At 38.8% G+C, this 19,764-nt stretch overlaps 2 protein-coding genes and 1 long non-coding RNA gene across 3 annotated transcripts; 1 reads left to right on the top strand and 2 right to left on the bottom strand.

Annotated features, from left to right (window-relative positions):
- Nucleotides 1–892: 892 nt before the first annotated feature.
- On the bottom strand, nt 893–1,652 carry LOC135941767 (uncharacterized). Its single transcript, XR_010575007.1, has 2 exons — nt 1,468–1,652; nt 893–1,044 (listed from the first exon to the last, which is right to left on the bottom strand). It is a non-coding gene; the product is annotated as an uncharacterized LOC135941767 (long non-coding RNA).
- A 4,122-nt stretch (nt 1,653–5,774) lies between these two features.
- On the bottom strand, nt 5,775–10,217 carry LOC135943511 (prolyl endopeptidase-like). Its single transcript, XM_065490071.1, has 11 exons — nt 9,925–10,217; nt 9,657–9,847; nt 9,514–9,596; nt 9,314–9,456; nt 9,093–9,255; nt 8,471–8,671; nt 8,222–8,407; nt 7,906–8,168; nt 6,376–6,880; nt 6,017–6,085; nt 5,775–5,840 (listed from the first exon to the last, which is right to left on the bottom strand). The coding sequence occupies exons 1-11, from the start codon at nt 10,215–10,217 to the stop codon at nt 5,775–5,777; spliced, it is 2,163 nt and encodes a 720-aa protein (XP_065346143.1).
- A 5,530-nt stretch (nt 10,218–15,747) lies between these two features.
- On the top strand, nt 15,748–17,996 carry LOC135943750 (serine/threonine-protein kinase TNNI3K-like). Its single transcript, XM_065490414.1, has 4 exons — nt 15,748–15,799; nt 16,023–16,349; nt 16,515–17,393; nt 17,989–17,996. The coding sequence occupies exons 1-4, from the start codon at nt 15,748–15,750 to the stop codon at nt 17,994–17,996; spliced, it is 1,266 nt and encodes a 421-aa protein (XP_065346486.1).
- Nucleotides 17,997–19,764: the final 1,768 nt, after the last annotated feature.

Below are 19,764 nucleotides of genomic sequence, written 5' to 3'. Positions count from 1 at the left end.
AAATTATAATTTCTGGTACTGAAAACTTATTAATTCACAATTTCAGGTACCCAGGCACCCAGGGTCGCAATTAAAATGTGATTTGATAATTATAAGGTGCGGATGACGACAACACCCTTAGAGAAGCTACGAGCCTATTTAAAATGTATAAAACTCTACTTAAAGTTCTGCATGATAGTGCAACAAAAATGCGGAAGATCAAAAAGAATACTCTGCTCTCTTTTGTTTATATCAAATAAGGAATTAAAAGGCCCTATATTTTAAAATTACATTTACTTGAAGACAGAAACTCCTATATACTTGTAGTGCGCCTTTAGTAATCAATTAAATGTTTCAAGCGATTTGGAATCAAAATTGATAAGAAATTCCCAGGAATTCAACTTTTTCGCGCGGGATGATCTACCCGCATAAAAAAATATCACCTGAGAATGTTCTAAGAATATACCGACTTCGCCCAGGATTAATCTAAAAATTTAATTATATATGAACTTATGATACGGTTTTTCATGATACTGGATTAATCTGTAGATTAATTTAAGAGAATATCCTTAGAATGTTCCAGGATTACTCTGCCGGGGTTTGTTTCAAAAAGCTCTAAAGAATGATCCTAGAACATTCTCAGAATATACTTATGGATTAATCTTTGGATTGATCTGGGATTAATATTTAGCGTATCAAATCTTAACTTTGGATTATTCTTTCAGGATAATCTAAGAATGTTCTTAGGTGATTCTAATATTATTTTAAGGTTAACATAAAGTGTGACAAAAATTATCCATAAATTATTCTTAAAATTACCCTCAGATTGTTCCTAGAATATTTAAAAAATCTGTTATTACACTATTAGTGCGATATAATTGGGAATTATTTAAATAATTACAAACTTATTCAGTTAAATTTTTAAAATTTATTTGTTTTTAATCATATCAGGTACAAAATTTTCTCTCATTCGATGCCAGCACCGCCAATCTTGAAGCCCAAACTGCAGAACTTAAACGATTGTATCTTTTCCCGTCGTGCAAAACAGCTGCGGACGGCTTGAAGCTAAAAAAAGGGAGCGACTCGTAGAAAATAAATAAATAAAAGCTTTTTTCAATTAGCTGTGCTTGGAAAATGGAAGGTAGAAGCATGTCAAGTTCATGCATAATATTTTTCCATTTTCCATGCGAAGCCAATTGAATCGGAATGTGTAATAAAAATTCTCGTAAGCGAACAAAAAATGCGACTGCGATTTACATGGAAAAATTACATCTTTCATCACCGATTTACAGTTTCCGCCACCCAAACTTATTTATAGGGTTCTAATTAAGAACATTAAGGACTGTAGAAGATCCCATATCAAAATATTGGTGGCGAAAACCGTACAAGTAGCGGCGAAAAGTGTAATTTTACAATAAAACCGTTGGATTCAAAGTTGCGCGATCTCTTCTAATTTCTTTGGACGCTAATCTATAAAATGGGACTTACCCTGTTAACCGCCAGATCCAAGCCATCCGTCCAAGTCCGCGGGACGTCCGTGTTGTCCCTTACTGGCGGCGTCCGGCGTCCTGCGTCCGTTATTAACTTTAACTTTGAACGGCGGTTGACCGTTGACGCGTTAGACAAAGAGAGCGAAGCAGGATTTTGTAAGTCTCTTGCTGCTGCTGCTCGCCAGTCCTGCTGCCACCGCCCGTCGCCCCCCCCCCCCCCCCCCCCCGCTCCAGAGGCAGGCGGCAGGCATTCCATGCAAGTGCGTGCATGCATGTGCAGCCGCCGCTACCACGCGCAAACTAAAATCGCCCTTTTAACCCTTTTTTGTCCTTCTGACCATTATTTTCATATTTGCCCGTTTGTCGGTAGCATTAAATAAGACTCTTTGTGTTAAGAAATTAATTTATTCAATCGCATTTATGATTTTTACCCTTTTTAATCCGGGCAGATTCTTTGAAAAATAAAGGCATCATAATTTTGTATCAGATAATGAAAAAGGTTTGGGTTTTAATATTAAAATTTAATCCATCGACTTGATTATAAAATATTTCTCAGAAAAATATTTTTTGTGATAACGCGATTTCAAAATATTTAACAATATGGCAGTTAATTTTCTTGATTAAATTATGTTTCATATTTAATTTTGTGTTTTTAATTGTAAGAAAAATATCTAAGTTCTTCTCTTTTAGAGTTTTTTAAAGAATATTCTAGGAACATTAAAAAAATATTTTGAATTAATCTCAGAATGATCCATAGAATAATCTGGGGATATTCTATTAACTATATTCAAATTTCCCCTTTGGGATTATTCTAGGGATATTCTTGTAGATTAATCTCTAGATTGACTTTAGAACATTTTAAGGTTAATCTGAATTAATTCCAGGAAAATTCTAGAAATTAATTTTTTAGATTAATCTCAGAATGATCTAAAGAATAATCTGAGGATATTTTTTTAGATTAATCTCTAGATTGATCTTAAACATTCATAGATTAATCTCAATTAATACAGGATTAATCCTGGATCATTTTTTTGGATTAATTTTTTCCGGTAAATTTCGATTAATCTTAGATTATTCTGGATATTCCTGGGTTATATTTTTTTATGCGGGTAAAGCTATGCAGAAGAAAACCAGAATTTTGGCAACGTTGGTGGCTTAAGGGTTGATTGACCCGACTTGGGTGGCTATATACTGTCGCTTGGCCACTTGCAGGAGAAGAAAAATAGGCATAACATATCGACAAGCGGCATAAATTCCAGAAAATAGCAGAATTTTGTGTTTGCCTTTCTTGAATTTCATTGTTAAAATAGATCGAAGTAAATAATGGAATTTTGTCGTTACTATATTGCTTCATATTTGTGTTCCGATAGTTGAAGAAAATGCAGTCGCATGCTTTATTTGGGCGAGCGCGCTACTTCATCTTCATAACCCCCTTGGAAGATAAATGAATTTATTTACAGTACGAAGTCTGTAAATATCGTCGTCGCAACAGTAAAAATATTTTATGAAGAGAAAATTAGAGCTATTGATTAATTGACGACAAGCAAGACAAAAAAGTTTCTCTCCTTTTCAGATTAAATTTTTAAAGCCTAAATAAAAATAATTATCAAACAAACGCTTAGTTATGGATAAATAAAAAATAAGCAATGAATTTGGAAAATCAACCCTTCTTTACCAATCCATTTTTATTAAAATTTCCTCTCATCAACAGGAAATAATAATTATAAAAAAATTAATGGCAATTTAACTCCTCTATAAATTTAGCACCTTCTTTTCTCAAATCTGGAAAAGCCTATATTTTTTCGTCTTGACCTTCTTTCATTTCTTCTCGATCCGAAAAAGCGAATCTTATCTTCAATCAGATCGTAATAATGTGTCTGGAAAAAATAGTATTATTATTCATAAAATGTCTCTGAGGAAAAGAGTACTCACCTCACTAATCGCCGTTTCAAAAATTCCCTTTTCAATATTTCTGATGTAGTTGCCGAATAAACCATATGCAACATATAGTTCATCATCAGGAAACGCATAGCTTGAGTTCTGTCGAATCGCAGAAGATAGTTTTATTAGTGATAAATCTACTCAAATGTATTATACTTTGCTTACAGAAACTTTAAAACTTGGGTATTTCGGAATTCTGAGGAAACCAATTTTTGCCAATCCTTCACTTCTTGGTTAGGAGAATCAGGTTCATTTACTGGGTCTTGCTGTTGTCCCTCCGCCATTATTGGAAGGCTAATACTGCTTGATAAAATGCTGCAAAATGAGACAAAAGATAACAGAATATTTTATTGTTAAAAATTAGGGAATTGGGTGAAAATAAATTAATAATAAAATTACAGGAACAACAAAGGGAAGACCTGAGCGAGACAGCTGGCAGAAAGCTTATGTCTGCGCACTGTCAGGGAAAGAAGCATTTTTGGAATATAAAAATATGCTGGAGTCTCGCAGAAGTAAAGAAGAATTTAAGAGTACGTGGGGTGTGAGGCAATGAACGCACTGACCAAGCGTTTCAAGGATTTATCTCTTCTCTTGAATTTAAAAGAGGAAATAATAAGCTCAGTGAACTATAAGTTTCTCACCACTCACTCTGCCAAACTCGAGAGCAATAAAAGTCTGCGGACGTCTCCCACACTTGACGGTTGTTAACGCGTGGAAAATTAACTCTCAAGTAATCCAAGAGTTATATATGGTACACGATTATAAAGTGGCAAAGTGGGGGTTTCGCCCAATGGAAAACATGGCTGAGGGTTTGGGAGGAAACAATAATAGATTCACTTCACTTTACAATGGAGAAAATATCCTCTATTGAAAATATTATTGGTTCAAGAAAGATAATGAGGACTTTCGAGAGTAAATATATTGTGTTCCTCAATGAAATTTCATTGTACCGTGAATAATGCAATTAGAGTGTTTAACAATTTAATTGAAATCCCTTGTGGTACCATTAGGAATCATTTTTTATTAAGCAAACAATATTATTGAATATAAAGTGTTTTTCATATTTCTACTATTGTTCGTACCATAAGGGGATTCACACACAAATTAATCTATTTTATGGTAATGTATTTTTTAAAGAGGAAATGATGCTGGAAAAGCCTGGAAAATGCTTGTTGCCAATGCATAAACTCATCCCTTAGGATTCAGTTAAAGCCTAAATTGACCTAAGGAACGCTGTAATTTTTTAAGAAAATTGGCTGGAAAGTTAGCGTGCTTTTCAAATGGCAATGGCTGTCTCCTTACTTGAAATCCCATTTAATTTCAAAACCAAGAGTTTGCCCAATAAGTGGCATACACCGTTGAACAGATCTCGACGAGAGGAATCGGAATATGCCAAGAAAATATGTTCAAGCACTGTAAATTTTTTAGAAAATTGGCAAAATTTGAATTGTTATTGTTATTGTAGGAAGGTCCTTTTGATTATTGTAAATTGTTGAACAAATTGTTTATCGGTCAATTGTTTAAGGCGTCCAACAATTTAAATAATTTTCAATTGTTGCCCAGTATCATTCCACTTTATAGTCTGTGCAAAGCGATAATGCTTTTCAAATGGTTACAAATTTAATGTCACCCTGTACTTAAAATCTTATTTTTTATTTCACAGCAAAGAGTTTCTTAAAAGCGTCATTCACTGTTGGATAGATCTCGACAAGAAGAGGAATCCAAATCTGCCAAGAAAAGTTTTCAAGCGACGGAAAGGAGAGAAATTGGCAAAATTTCAAAGAGGTCTCGCACAATCAGCCGCGAGACTTAAAGTGGCGGCGTGCAGGACCGGCTGGGGCTGGCAATTTTCACGACGCTTATTATTGGATGGTGACGGTTTGCTGCTCCCTGCAGCCGTGCTACCCCTGTAATCGCCGTTCATCTAAAAATTCATCAGTTTCGTGTTTCCTCTCGTCTGCATGGGTTCGGTTTCGGTTATGCTAAGCAGACTTATGATCATGCATTACAGCGGAATCAAGAATCGGCCCTTTTCAAGGACTCAAAAATAGATCTCGTTTAGTTAATAATATTTTCTATGACAGGAAATTTCTTCAGGACGTGTGCAGAGCCGGGCTAAGAAAAGCTGCTTGCGTTGGAGCAGCAGAGGGCGGCAGCCGGCGCAACCGCGGCGCCAAGCAGCCGACTAACTTAGCAATAAATGAATGTGTACCGCATCCAAATGTTTATAAACGTTATTATTGTGCTTTCGGTAGGGGAATTGTGCGCTAAATCAGCATAGCAGTCTTATTAATTGAACTCAATTCCTTTTATTTCCTACATGTTTTATCATACATAATTAACAAAAGAAGGTCATTTTGTAACTCAGAAGACGCGCTGGATTTTCAGAGAATGCCCGATGAACGAGAGAATGTCCGTTTCCACTTTAATCTGAAACAGGATAATTTTTGAATTTCAGAACCTTGAAGCTGCAATTAATCTAAAATCGCAGTTAAAATAGTATGAACCGTGGTGCAATCTGTTTTCATCTTCGCATACACTCCTCTCCAATTGGTGAATCGGCTAACAATTATAGTCTCAAACAAAAAAGAATATTTGAATCTCACCTCTTTGGCAATGGGTTTGCCGAGACCATGTCCAGCATTGGTCTCTACCTTGATGAGCAGCGGATTCGTCTGGAATAGATGCAAAAACAAAATAACCGAATTAAAAGCTGTCGGCTTACATATAGATTTTGGTTTTCAGCTTGTCAAAAGAAAATATATGAAGTAAAGAATGCTTAGTGGCAGGATTGAGTCTGAAATTGCAGCGGAATTGCCTTGAATTTAAAGTATAAGGTGGCGACATCTGTTGGAGGGTTTATACAACTGGTTAATTCCTGTCCCGAAAAAAACCTGATTCTCATATAACAGAGCTTATATTTCTGCTCAGGATCCGAAAATTTCCCGCCCCGAATGACACTCACCTGGGCAGGGTAGTCGCGCAGGGTGTGTTGCAGCTGGGCGATGAACTTGAGAGAGTGGAGGGGCACGACGCGGTCGTCGTGGTCAGCGGTGAGCAGCAGCGTGGCCGGATACTGCCTGGGACTGGGCCGTTCGAGCGGATTCCTCGGAGCGTCTTCGTCCGGCACCTTGATATTGTGCAGCGGCGAGATGTCCAGCAGGTTGCGGAAGTGATCAGGGTCGTCCGGGCTGCCGAACTCGGACACCCACGCGTAGCCGATGGTGAACTTGTGGAAGCGCAGCATGTCGAGCACGCCGCCCTGTACGATGGCGGCGCCGAAGAGCTCCGGCCGCTGGTTGATGCACGCCGCCACCAGCAGGCCACCGATCGAGCCGCCATGGATCGCCAGGCGGGCGCTGCTCGTGTAGCCCTCCGAGATCAGGTACTCGGCCGCGGCCTGGAAGTCGTCCAGACCGTTCTGCTTGTTCAACACTCGGCCAGCGTTGTGCCACGACTTTCCGTACTCTCTGAAAACAAACAATTGTTGATTTTAGATTACTCATTTGCAGAGAGGCTGCCTGAACGAATGTCCAATCCAGCCAGCTCTGACGCATGCGCATTATACGTTCATATTTGTTTTGGCGGAAAAATCTAGGATCCCCTTGCGCTAGATCGGTTTAATTTTATTTCCAATAAAGTTAGGCAAAAATATAAATCGGAATCGTGATTAATTGCAATCATCATGTAAGCTCCAAAGTTTTAGGTGACACTTCTTGTCTTTCCTGATCAAGAACTAAAAACTCTTGACCAAGAGATATAGCTGACGTTTGTGAATAGAGGATTATTTAAATATTTGATGCTGCATCTTCGTAGGACCATTTAAGGAATCTGCTACCTGCATAAAGGAGAGCCCGCGGCGAGAAGATTATATCGAAAACCAATTCTTGGAGTGTTTGAGTGACAGGAAATTTGACATTGCTTTGATTTCGTAGAGAAAACTTATTTATAGTATTTGGAAATCTCTGAAATTCTTTTTATTTCTCCTTTCTCGCAACTGATGGTCTGTCCGTAAATTTCGTAATGATTACTTGTAAATTCACCAGTTGCATAAACCCTAAGTGTTCGAAGCCACCAACAGATGCGGTGCCACCGTAGACTTTCGATTTTAAGGCACTTCCGCTGCGATTTCAGACTCAATCTAGCTACTGTGCATTCTTCAATTATTTTCCTAATTTTTGACGTGCTGAAAACCAAAATCGGTTCAGCCAATCGCCGTAGAATCATGAGAAACAATTTTTTGAAATAAAAAATCTTTTCCAACGTTTCTACGGCGAATGGCTGAACCGATTTTGGTTTTCAGCACTTCAAAAATTAGCAAATTAATTTAAAAAAAGCAAAATAGCTAGATTGAATCTGAAATCGCAGCGGAAGTGCCTTAAAACCGCTTAAAACAAAATTTTTAAGAAAGTTTGTGGTTGCGCCATTTGTTGGCGGCTTCAATAACTAAGGGTTTATGCAATGCAACTGGTCAATTGAAAAGAAATGTACTCACCCTCCGCCCCTGATGTTGGCAACGACGTAGACTCCATTGAAATGCTGCACGAAGACCAGCCTTATGGCGTGGAAATTGGGCTGCACGCTGGTGCCGTAGCCACCGTATCCGTACAGCAAGCATGGACTGTTGCCGTCCTTCTTGAAGTCCTTTTTGCGCACGATGAACATGGGCACCTTGGTGCCGTCCTTGCTCGAGAAGAACACCTGCTCCATCATGTACAACGAGGCGTCGAAGTCCTTCATCTCGACTTTTTTGTACAGCTGAAATTCAACAATTTTTTTTCAAAGTTATTGATCACAAAATAACTCCTTACCACAGGCTTAATGATCGGCTTTGACAGGTCACACATGTAAATCTCTTCCGGCGTGAGGAACGAACAGAACTCGAAAAATAATTCCGGGTACTTCCTATTCGCAGACACGTCGGACACCGTGCCGAGCTCCAGGGGCAGCTGCGTGATCAGATTCCCGGTGGCTAAATCTCGGATTTGCAGAACGCTCTGAATTAAACGTTATTAATTTACATATCTTTTAAAAATAAAATAAACTAAGGTCAAACGAACCATGACGTCGTGGATGTAGCAAACGACGAGTTTGTCTTTGTTTGAAAGGACGGCCCAGTCGAGCACGTCCTTTGGGTGCTCAGCCACCAGGGTCTTCCACTCGTCCACGCTCGGATTTTCCAGGTCGATGCTGACCAAACGGTAGTTGGGTGCGTCCTTGTTGGTCCGGAAGATGCACTTGGAACCCACGTTTGTCACGTACTGGAAAAATTAATTTATATCAAATTAAAATGAAAATTACCCACCCCACTTAAAAACTTTATTTAATTAGAAACCCTTTGTAGGGTAGAGGGTTTCGAGGTCTGGCAATGAGTTAGAAATTATTAAAACTCCGGCCCAATAAGTATTTGAATATGGGCTTTAATTTGGAGGACTCTATAAAGACCGAAATTTTCCAGGGTTCCGTGACCTGAGAACGGCTCCTTGGCCGATATTTTATGCTTCCTTGTAGCACATTTGGCGATTTTTCACCCTTGCCTGTCATCGACCATCCTCAGGCCACACGGTGGTTTTAACTCTTTCAGTCAATTTTTCGTCCTCGACGGCAAACGGACAGTTGCCCAAAGGGTTGGCGCGAACCACCCGTTTGTAGGCCATTTTTTATCCTTTAATAAAGACTAACCTCATAGCGAGACTCCATTTTGTGCACGATCTGGGTGAGAGGCAGCAGTCCTCGAGGTCCATCAGGCAGAGAGCCGATCTCAGCAAAGAACACCAAATGATCCTTGCTATCCCTCGTCGGACAGACGATCAGGTAATTGCCGCAGTGGCTCACAAAGCCACCTCTGAGAATAATTTAAAAAATAAACAACTAACATCAATAAAACGATTAATCATGCATACATTATGAAACGCGGCTCGTCGGGGAACTCGACGACCAAAACGTCCTCCGACTGTGGGGTGTCCAGCCTATGGTAGTACAGCTTTTGGTTCTTGATCACCTCCGTCTCGGAGCCGTCTGCTTTTCCCTGCTGTTCCGGATACATCTGATGTAATAAATAAACGTGAGAAGGACTGATTTTCTTAAAAATAAAATATATTACGCCATAGAAAATTCCTTTACTGTCTTGCGACCACTCCATCAGAGAAAACTTGACCTTTTTGAGCACCTCCGGATAATCACGCCCTGAATTTAAAGATTAATAAAAAACATAATTGTGTACTCATTCAGCATTTTGTTCGTTGCCTGTTTCAGTGTCTCTAAAGTGGATGTTTTTCCAGTCTGAGCCGCTTTTGTTCATGCTGTAGCACATTGTTTTGCCGTCCTCGGAAAACTTAGTTCCAGTCAGTGCCACTGTGCCATCCTCGAACAGCTCAGCATTCGGGTCAAAAAACACGTCAGCCTCGCTGTATAAATCATCCTGCACGTACATCACGCTGAAAAAATTCAGAATTATAAAAATTGATGTTAAAGCTATACTTACTGCTACTTAATCGGTCACCAGCAAAATTACCTCTGACTCTGGTAGCCGGTGTTTTGGAAGAAGTAGCGGTCGCCATGGCGCGAGGAACACATGTATCTTGGAATGCTCCAGAGCTGCGTGAGGCGGCTCTCGATTTCCTCCCTGTCATTGAAATTTTCCAGGTACGGCTGGGTAATGGCGTTCTGCTTCTCCACGAACTCCTTGCGCTCGGGCGAGTCGGGATCCTCGAGCCAACGGTAGGGGTCGGTGACCTTGGTCCCGTGGTAATCGTCCTCGACACTCTCGTCTCTCCTGGCAACCGGGTACAGGTAGTTGAAGGCCATGCTCGCAACACGATTCTACGTACGTGTCGTCCACCTGCTGCGGTGAAAAACGGAGCTTCGAAAAACCTTAGTTGAATTTCGGCGTGCAGCAATTAACAAAGCCAGCGGCAAGCCGAATGAATGTCAACTGACGAACTGACTCGTCGTGAGCGTGAAATATAAATAATCATGGGCCGAAGCAAAAAATGCTGGAAATGTATATTTCATTCAAGGTGGTGTTAATATTAGTTTTTGTGAAATTTTTCGAATTTTTTTGGTTCCTTATTTTTTTGGTTGCAAACATCAGGATTGCAACAATTACCCACCGTTAGACTCGTCGATGCGATTTAGAAAGAAACTTACGGAGAACTGATGCTGCAACAGGCGAAAAAAATTTGGTGAGAGTAATTGAGGGCTGACGTGTGCAATGCTCGACGCTTTGACTGACAATGAGAATCAATTGCGAGCAGAGGAACACACAGAGGTGATCGTCATTGCACTGCGGTTTAAAAGGTGAATGACCTGGCAGGTGCAAAGCTCAAGATAACAAAGAACATTCCAATAAACGGCAAGGGTGTGGGAAAGAAGCTGGCTTACAAAAGCGGAGAGAAAAAATGATTTTGCCGTCACAAAGGCTTCCACGGAGCAACATTCTTTTTTATTTACGAATTTAATTTGTACGTCGACCAGAAAAATGGTTTTCCTCGCTCATAATTGTAACCCTTACATTTTTAAATTAATTCACCCTTATTTATTTATTTTTTCTTATATTTTGTGTCAAATTAATTTTATTAATAAAAATTGAACAAAATAATAGAGAAATAACATTCGTTTTCCTTTTATTTCGGGGTACGACCGACTTTTTTATGTTTTGGACAAAAATTTTTTGTGGCATTATTCTAAACATGTTTTGTAATTATAGTTAAAAGCCAGTCCTCAACCAAGAATAAGACTTTTCAAAGGTTCAAAGATATTCAAGAAAGTAATAGATAATTATAAAATTGCGTTTTGCTTTTATATATTTTCTAGCCTGGATTAAACATGGTCTATTATTTCCATTAAGCACATTATTGATATTTAAATCTAAGCTTCTTTCTCTCTCTGAGCAGTCGGATTTTTGGAATCGTTCGGGATTTATTCCAAATATTTATTTCTCGGGGTATTTGGCATCTGCCGAGAGGGATGATTCGAATGCCATTCCAAAAGCAACGACGAAAATTGACGGAGATTTTATGGCGGAATTCGAAACATTTTCTCATTTTTTACATCTTGTTATAGTACTACTACCACTTTCCTGAAAATCCAGCGCCTCTCTGTGTGCTTAAGGACTGACAGTTAAGGTCTGAGCCGCCAATTTTTTGTTGGCTGCTGGCTAAACCGGCTTTTAGCCGCCAAAATCTCGCGGCTGCGGCGGCTTGCCTAGTAATAGGCGCGCGGCTGCTGGCTACCGGCGCGGCTCAAGGCACTAACAAAAATCACGTTACAGAGTTGAATTTTTTACGAATATTGTTTTTTTAAGATGGTGCGAATTAGGTTTCACGAATTAATAACTTATTTTTATCAGTCAAATAGAGCCTATATCAAGACAGAAGCCTGAAAGTGGAAATTTGAATCCGACCGAAATTAAAACCGGAAAAGGACCGGACAGGATTTAAATGAACCATCGGTTTTTCTTTTTCAATTTAAAATAACAATAACAATTCTCTCCGCAGCAATAAAAGCAGGCTTAAAATGGTAGTGTTTTTATTATCAATTTTCTGATGGCTGCGGCTGGCTGAAAATTTTAGTTAAAATTACCATGTAGGCGCACTATAAGTAGTAGTTTCTGTCTTCAAGTATTTTTTAAATATAGGGCCGCTTAATTCCTTATTTGTCATTATAGCAAAAGAGAGCAGAGAGCGCGCATGTATTTCTTTTTATCTTCCACATATTTGTTGCACTATCATGCAGAACGAAGTAGAGTTTTATACATTTTAAAAAGGCTGCTTGCTTCCCTCAGGCTGCTGTCGTCATCCGCAACTTAATTATCAAAACACATTTTAATTGCAACCCTATGAGTACCTGAAATTGCGAACTAATAAATTGGCAGTTTCAGAAAATAATTTCCCTCCGTCAGTTGGTTGAACTAATTTTTTTAGGCACATTCGCGTCGAAAAAATCGTATTATAAATTATTGAATTTTAATTGCGACGCAAATAAAATGCGTAAATAATTAGGAATGTTTGCTCCGTGGAAGCCTTTGTGACGGCAAAATTAGTTGCTCGATTTTTCTCCCCGCTTTTGTAAGCCTGCTTCTTTCCCAAACCACTCCCACTCACACCTTGTTTGTTTGCAGCTGCCAGGTCATTCACCTTTTCAGCCCTGTGAGTCAGCAGCACAGCTAAGTTCTTCTCATTGTCAGTCAGAGCGTCGAGCAGTAAGCGCGTCATCCCTCTCTGTTATTCATTCTCACCACATTTTCTCGCCTGTTGCAGCTCCAGTTCTCCGTAAGTCTCTTACAAAATCGCATTTAAATATTTATATTGATTATAATTGTTATGAAATCTAATCAATAAGTCAGTAAATTTTATCTCAATCCGCTTTCTGTCCCACAAAATCCTCGTATCCGAATTGCTTATCTATAAAAAGCAGACCTATTATATGACCTCGACAATTTCACTGCCACATAAAATATAATAATTATTCTCTAATTGGGAGATCTGAAGGTAGCATTGAAAATTGTAATTTTTTCTAAAAACATTTGTATTTTTAACCTTTCCTTCCATGCGCGGAATGTGTACCTTGTTCATTTTTCTCCCCCGTTATTTTGGCTTCGCTGCTTGGTATGCGAGCGTCTCAGGCGCTCAGGTTTTTATTACAAGCAGCAAAGTAAAATTTTTTCATGCATCGCTTCTTTGAATGAATAAAGTCCGCATTTTTCAATATACAAAATAACACTCTATCGGAATAAAAAATAGCAGCAAATCAAACTTTCTTCATAAATCCACATCTTGTAAAGTTTACGTTTCTACTAAATTTCGGAAATTATTTTTATTTCTTTCCTGTTGTGAAGCGCCGCTTTCTTTGAAGATCATTGATTTTTTTAAACAAATTTTTATTACATATATTGGTACTTTTCATTATTAAAAAATCTGCCATTTCTTAGCAGATGATAACAAATTTCTTAGTCACACTGAGCAGTGACGTCATAGTAGGAGGGATTTTAACAATTATTATTACCGTCTATAGATATGTCTGTGTCTGCCAGTGCTACATGTGCCCGTCCTTAAGCACGCAGAGAGGCACTTGATTTTCAGGAAAGTGGTAGTACTTTAACAATAAAAGATGTAAAATGAGAAAATGTTTTGAATTTCGCCATAAAATCTGCATCAATTTTTGTCGCTGCTCTTGGAATGGCATCCAAATCATCCCTCGACAAATGCCACTTACCCCGAGAAATATTTGGAATAAATCTGGAACGCATCCAAAAAATCCAACTGCTAAATACGCGGCACCACCAACGCAGGAATTAAAAAAAATAATGAAAAAAATCGTAATATTTTCTCATTTTACAAGTATGCCAATAATCACTACACAAATTAACAAATCTTGGTATTGTACCTTGACTCATCATTTAAGAGAGAGAAGCTGTAGATTTACAAATCAATTATGTGCTTGATGGAAATAATTCTCTTTGGTCAAGGTCTATAAACAATTAAAGTAAAACTCAATACTAATTTTATATTCTCTTCATCCCCTTATTATATTTGAACTTTTAAAAAGTATAATTATTGGTTCTATACTGGCGTTTAACTGTATACGAATTACGCGAAAGGAGACATCATGTATTGGAAAATGCCATGGAAGGAAAATATTAAAAAATCGGTCGGAGCGAATTAAAAGGAAAACGCGTGCGCTTCTGTGTAGGTCGATGCTCTCGCTATTTATTTGACACAAACCGATTGCATTTATTTAAAAATCACTGGATTACAAAAATTAAGAGCGAGAAAAAGCGTTTTTTCTGGTCGACGTACAAATAAAATTCGTAAATAAATAAGAATGTTGCTCTGCGGAAGCCTTTGTGACGGCAAAATAATTTTTCTCTCTGCTTTTCTAAGCCAGCTTCTTTCCCACACCTTTGCCTTTTATTGGAATGTTCTTTGTTATCATGGGCTTGCACCTGCCAGGTCATTCACCTTTTCAACCTGTATGTGGTCCTCTGTTCGCTTGTTGCAGCTGCAGCAAAGTTCTTCTCCTTCTCATTGTCAGCCAGAGCGTCGAGCAGTGCACGCGTCAGCCCTCAATCATACTCTCACCGCATTTTCTCGCCTGTTGCAGCTTCAGTTCTCCGTAAGTCTCTTACTAAATCGCATTTTAAACATTTATCTTGACAATAATTGGTCTGAAATCTAATTAATGAGCCAGGAAGCTTTATCCCAACCCTCTTTTCGTCCCTCTAAATCCTCGTTTTATTATTCCGAATTTATTCTATAAAACGAAGACCCTTTTTGCTCCCCTGACACTTTAATTGCGGTAAGGATTTTAATTATTCTCTGATTGTGAGATCTCAAGGCAGCTCTAGAAATTGTAATTATTTCTAAACACATTTGTATTTTCGTCCTTCCTTCCTTCGCGGCATGTGTATTTTGTTCATTTTTTCTCCCCTATTGGCTCCGCTGCTTTTTGCATGCGAGCGTCTCAGGCACGGACTGGACCAAAAAATTAAAACAGGCCCGGAATGGCCAGTTTATATATTATATTTTATCGTCAGTACATGCGTTCTTCTTTCAATTATATGGAGTTTCCAATTAAAAAATACTAATTTCGTTAAAATAAAATATGGAGAACAGTTAATACATTCTAATCGAGCATGAAGGCGTTCATAGGAGTAAAAATATGTATTCTGATTTAGATTTTAAATGTAGCAGTTTAAGTTTCTAATACGTCGAAAGATTTCTTAGAGGTTCCGAATTTTGCCCTTTCGTTTTTTAACTGACCCGGCTTTATTTCCCAGACTAAATTTCCTAATAGGTCCCAAGGCTTTAATATTTTCAGTATTTTCACTTTATTTCGTAAGTGAACAAATCACTAAGCAAAGGTAATTGAAGAGGAAAATTATTATTTTCTAGTATCGATTTTTATTTGCAATTTCTAATTCCGGACTGTAAACATCAGAGCAAAAAATAGCCACCGTCAGACTAGTGCGGCCTGAATTACTGCCTGGGTGAGCTAAGGTTGCAACGTAAATCTAGATAAAAGGCTCATTCCTGAATAATTATGAAGCTAGATAAGTATCCTGACCACGTTGCATTTAACAAAAGCTAATCTAATAAAAACCCTATAAACCCATTCAGTCTGATATAACCCCCAAAATAAAATAGGATGGTGTTACATAAGATAAAAAAGCGGAATTTTTCGGAACCGTAGTTGATACAGCTGGGTTTATTTCGATGTCGTAATTTGAAAAATCACTGACCGTGTTATTTTTTGGCTCTAAATGCTACAACATAACAAAATTGTGTATTAATATATTAATCCGATTCTTTTTGTTCCCAGTTGAGAAAACAACAAAATGAACAACATTTCGGGGGAAGAGGATATTCCAGATTCTTGCAGCACACGCAGTGAGTAAAGATTTTTGTAGCCAATATACGAAGCCAGCAAAGTTTTGATCACGTGACCAGCCATCAGCCGTTTAAATGTTGAAAAATTGAAAAGATTCCCGGCCTTCTGGGACTTTTGGCAGTATAGCTGGAAAAAATGGCTGCTGGGCGCATTCAAAACTACGCGGCTGAGACACCTAGCCAATATAAAAGACATGCATTTTAAATATGTCAAATGTTTCAGGAAAACGACAACTTCGGAGAAAACAAAAAATTCAACAGGAGAAGTTAATGAAATTGGACGAGCAATACGAAAAGTGGATCACGACCAAGCTGAGATTTGTCGAGAAGAACAAAGGGGACTTACCCGCTCTCCATTTCGCGGCAAGGGTGTCCGATGTTGACGTCTGTTGGCGCCTCTTGGAGCAGGGCGCTGACTTCAACGAAAAATGCAGCATTTTTGGCGCCACTCCTCTGCACTACGCCGCCATGAACGAGGCCCACGGAGATCGTCTGATCGAATTCTTCTTACATCGAAAAGTGTGCCATTTGGATGCAGAAGACGCTTATCGTAACACAGCAGTCAATTATGCCGTCCAAGCTGGGAATTACAGGTCTGCATTGCGATTATATTCTTCCTCGGAGAAACGCAGTGGTAGAAAAACAACTTTTGGTAGTCTTCTACATTTTTGCATCATGCGAAATAACTTGAAGTTCGCAAAACAATTGTACAAAGATTTGAAGGATCAAGAGAAGTTGTGGGAAAGCCCATATGATCGTTTTGCCATCCTTGAAGCAGCTTGCCATTATGCAGATCTGGAGATGTGCAAGTGGTTGCTGGAAGAAGTCGAAATCGACGTCAACAAGTTTGAGGATGAAGACTGGAAAAACCATATTCTGATTGACGTTGCTGTCAACCGCAAAAACGAAGCGAGTAAGATTCTTCAATACTTATTCTCAAAGTTCGAATTCACCGCTGCTCAGCAAAGCAATGCCTATAGATCGGCCTTTCTTCTTAAATTAGGACAAGGTTCATTCTGTGCAAAAGAAATTGAAGAGTTATTCAAGAGAGTTGCTGACACAAAAATCAGAACAGAAGGCAAAAACTTGTTGCAGTATTGTGTGTCACGCAACAGACTAGAAGCTGCGAAATTCGTGCACGAGATGGACGGAGAGCTCATCAATGAGATCAATGAAGACGGACTGACAATTCTCCATCTCGCAGCGCAGTTTGGAAGCGTCGAAATGTGCCGGTGGCTGATTGACGAGGGCCAAGACCTCTACGGCATTAACAGAGTTACCCTTAGCAACTTCCTCCATTACGCTACTCAGAACATGATCAATGGAAAAGACTTCATCAAAACATTTGGAAAGGACTTTCTGGAATACGTGAACCAAATCGACAAAAACTTCTTCACTCCGCTTCATTCTGCCATGCTCAACGAAAGACAACCCGACAAGGTTGCAGAGGCTTTGCTCGAACTCGGTGCCGATTTGAACGTGAAATGGAAAGGGAACAACCTTCTTCACTTCTGCGTAATTAACCGCAAGTTACAGAGTGCCAAATTCGTGGACGCCAAAGACAAAAAAATGATCAAGCAAAGGGGAGATGGAGGTAAAACCACTTTTCACATTGCTGTTGAAAACTTTGACAAAGAAGTGTGCAAATGGCTTGTCGTGAGAAAGGGGGCCTATCCCCGAGAATTGTCCGTTGGAGAAAAATCAGTGCTCAAATTGGCTTCCCATGAGGTCAAGAAGTATCTCAAATCGTTTATTACAAGCAAGAAAGTGGAATTGTTCCATATCGCACATCATCGAATGAATAAATTCCATAAATCCCGCATTTTTCATTGTACAAAATAAGTGTCTCGGAATAAAAAAATAGCAGCGAATTTGACTTATTTTTCTGAAATCAACACCTGTAAAATTGTGAAGTTAAAGCGCAGAATCAAAGATTGGATAAATGCATAGCTCAAAAGGAAATATGATAAGTATTTTCCTTTTTTCCTAAAGATCTCGATTTTTTTAAACAACTTTTATAAATTAAATTTTTAATTTGCATTTTTTTAAAACGTGAATTTTCTGAGCAGACGACAGCGAAATTCCAATGCGTTCAAAAAATATGTATTTCAAATCATTTATTGGGAGCATTATAGTAAATTTAAAGTTAAAAAGCCATTTATTTGGAAATAGACATTCCTCTTCAACAGGACCATAGAGCTCTTATCTGGAAAGCGAGATGAGGACGATATAAGTATGACACCGACATCATATATTTACCGACGGGCATTAAAAGCCCCTCCTCCAATGACACGTCCCGTACTGCCAGAAAAACAACGTGGCGGGAAGTTCTGCTGTGCTAAATGCATTGAGCAGCTATAGTGACGTCATTGGAGGAGGGGCTTTTAATTCCCGTCTGTAAATATGTATGTCGATGACTGCCAGTCCTACTACACCTTCCTTAAGCAAGCAGAGGGGCGTTTGATTGTCAGTAATCAGGAAATTGGGAGTACTTTAACAAGATGTAAAATAAGAAAATATTATTACGAATTCCGCCAAAAAATACCTTCGTCAATTTTCGTCGCTACTCTTGTGGAATGGCATCCGAACCATCCCTCGGCAAATGCCACTTACCCCGAGAAATATTTGGAATAAAATCCCACTGCTGCTCAACTCGCGGCGAAAGAACTATAAAATAACAGTGGGGGACAGATGTGCGATAAAATTGGTTCCCACTGCGCAGATCTAAGATGGCGTCTGAATGTAGGAAACAAAAAGCTCTCTTTGGACTGTCATGCGAGTGTCAAAAGAGTTTGTTTTTACGAACCCAATGACATAATTAGTACAAGTAATGCAAATTATGCGTCACAATATTGACCAAAACTTGCTTCTTTTCGCGCATTTTCACGTGACCGTATTTCGCACCATACTCCACCGGACGCCATACCTGCACGTCGCACGAATCTGGCCCCCGCTGCTAAACCGGTAATTTAAATAAATGATTCGTCTCTAAAACTATTATTTTCCTTTTTATTACGCTGAAGAGATATATATCAAACAAAATGAACATTATACAAAGAAAGGTTGTGAACACGCAATGCAATTGAATCAGAGATTGTTCTTATGTGTTCATAGTCTCCCATTTATACTGTTTGTGTATTTTTCTCATGTGACGGGCCAAGTTGCATTTGAAGATGTATGATTTTGAGCACTTGTCACATTTAAATTTTCTCTTTCTGCATGACTTCAAGTGCGTTTGGTACAAACCACGACATTCAAATTTGATCTTGCAGTGAGAACACTTTTTAACATTCAGGTGTAAACGTTTCATGTAATCGTTAGTAACAGCTGATTTGCAAAATCTACAGACCTTGAACTTGTGAACTTGATTAATATGTCTCTCTAGACTAAATTCTGTCGAGTACATTTTTTCACAATTTCTGCATTTAATATATTTGGGCAAGTGCTTGCTAGCTATGTGTTCTTCCAAATTAGATTTTTTCATTGCTTTGTAATCGCAATCATTGCATTTGAACATTCTTGCCTTGACATCTATCCCGTGAGCAGAATCAAAGTGAGTTTTCATTTCGATTTCCGTTTTGAAAAATGTAAGACAACCACGAAGAGAGCAATTTACAGGAAACTCTTTGTGAACACGGTGAACATGACTTTTGTAGTTAGATGGTCCCTCAAATTCCTTCCCATAAAAGCTGCACTTGAATTTTTCTCGTTCCTTCGAATTCTCGTGGACATTCTTGGCGTGCTCTTCTTTTTCTTCAAGCGTGTGGAAATAAGTAGGACAATTGCGATTTTCACATCTGATGGCTTCTTTGTGCATGTTCTTCATATGTTGAGACAAATTTCGAGCATATTTAAATATTTTCCCGCAATAGATGCATGTCCATCGCCTCGACCGTGTTTCAGCTTCAACATTTCGTCTCTCTTCGCCATCACTTAGCGGCTGCTCAATAATCTCCAACTGCACC

This window comes from Cloeon dipterum, chromosome 4, assembly GCF_949628265.1.
Source record: "Cloeon dipterum chromosome 4, ieCloDipt1.1, whole genome shotgun sequence".
NCBI classification, from domain to species: Eukaryota; Metazoa; Arthropoda; class Insecta; order Ephemeroptera; family Baetidae; genus Cloeon; species Cloeon dipterum.
This window is presented reverse-complemented; position numbering and strand designations above follow the sequence as displayed.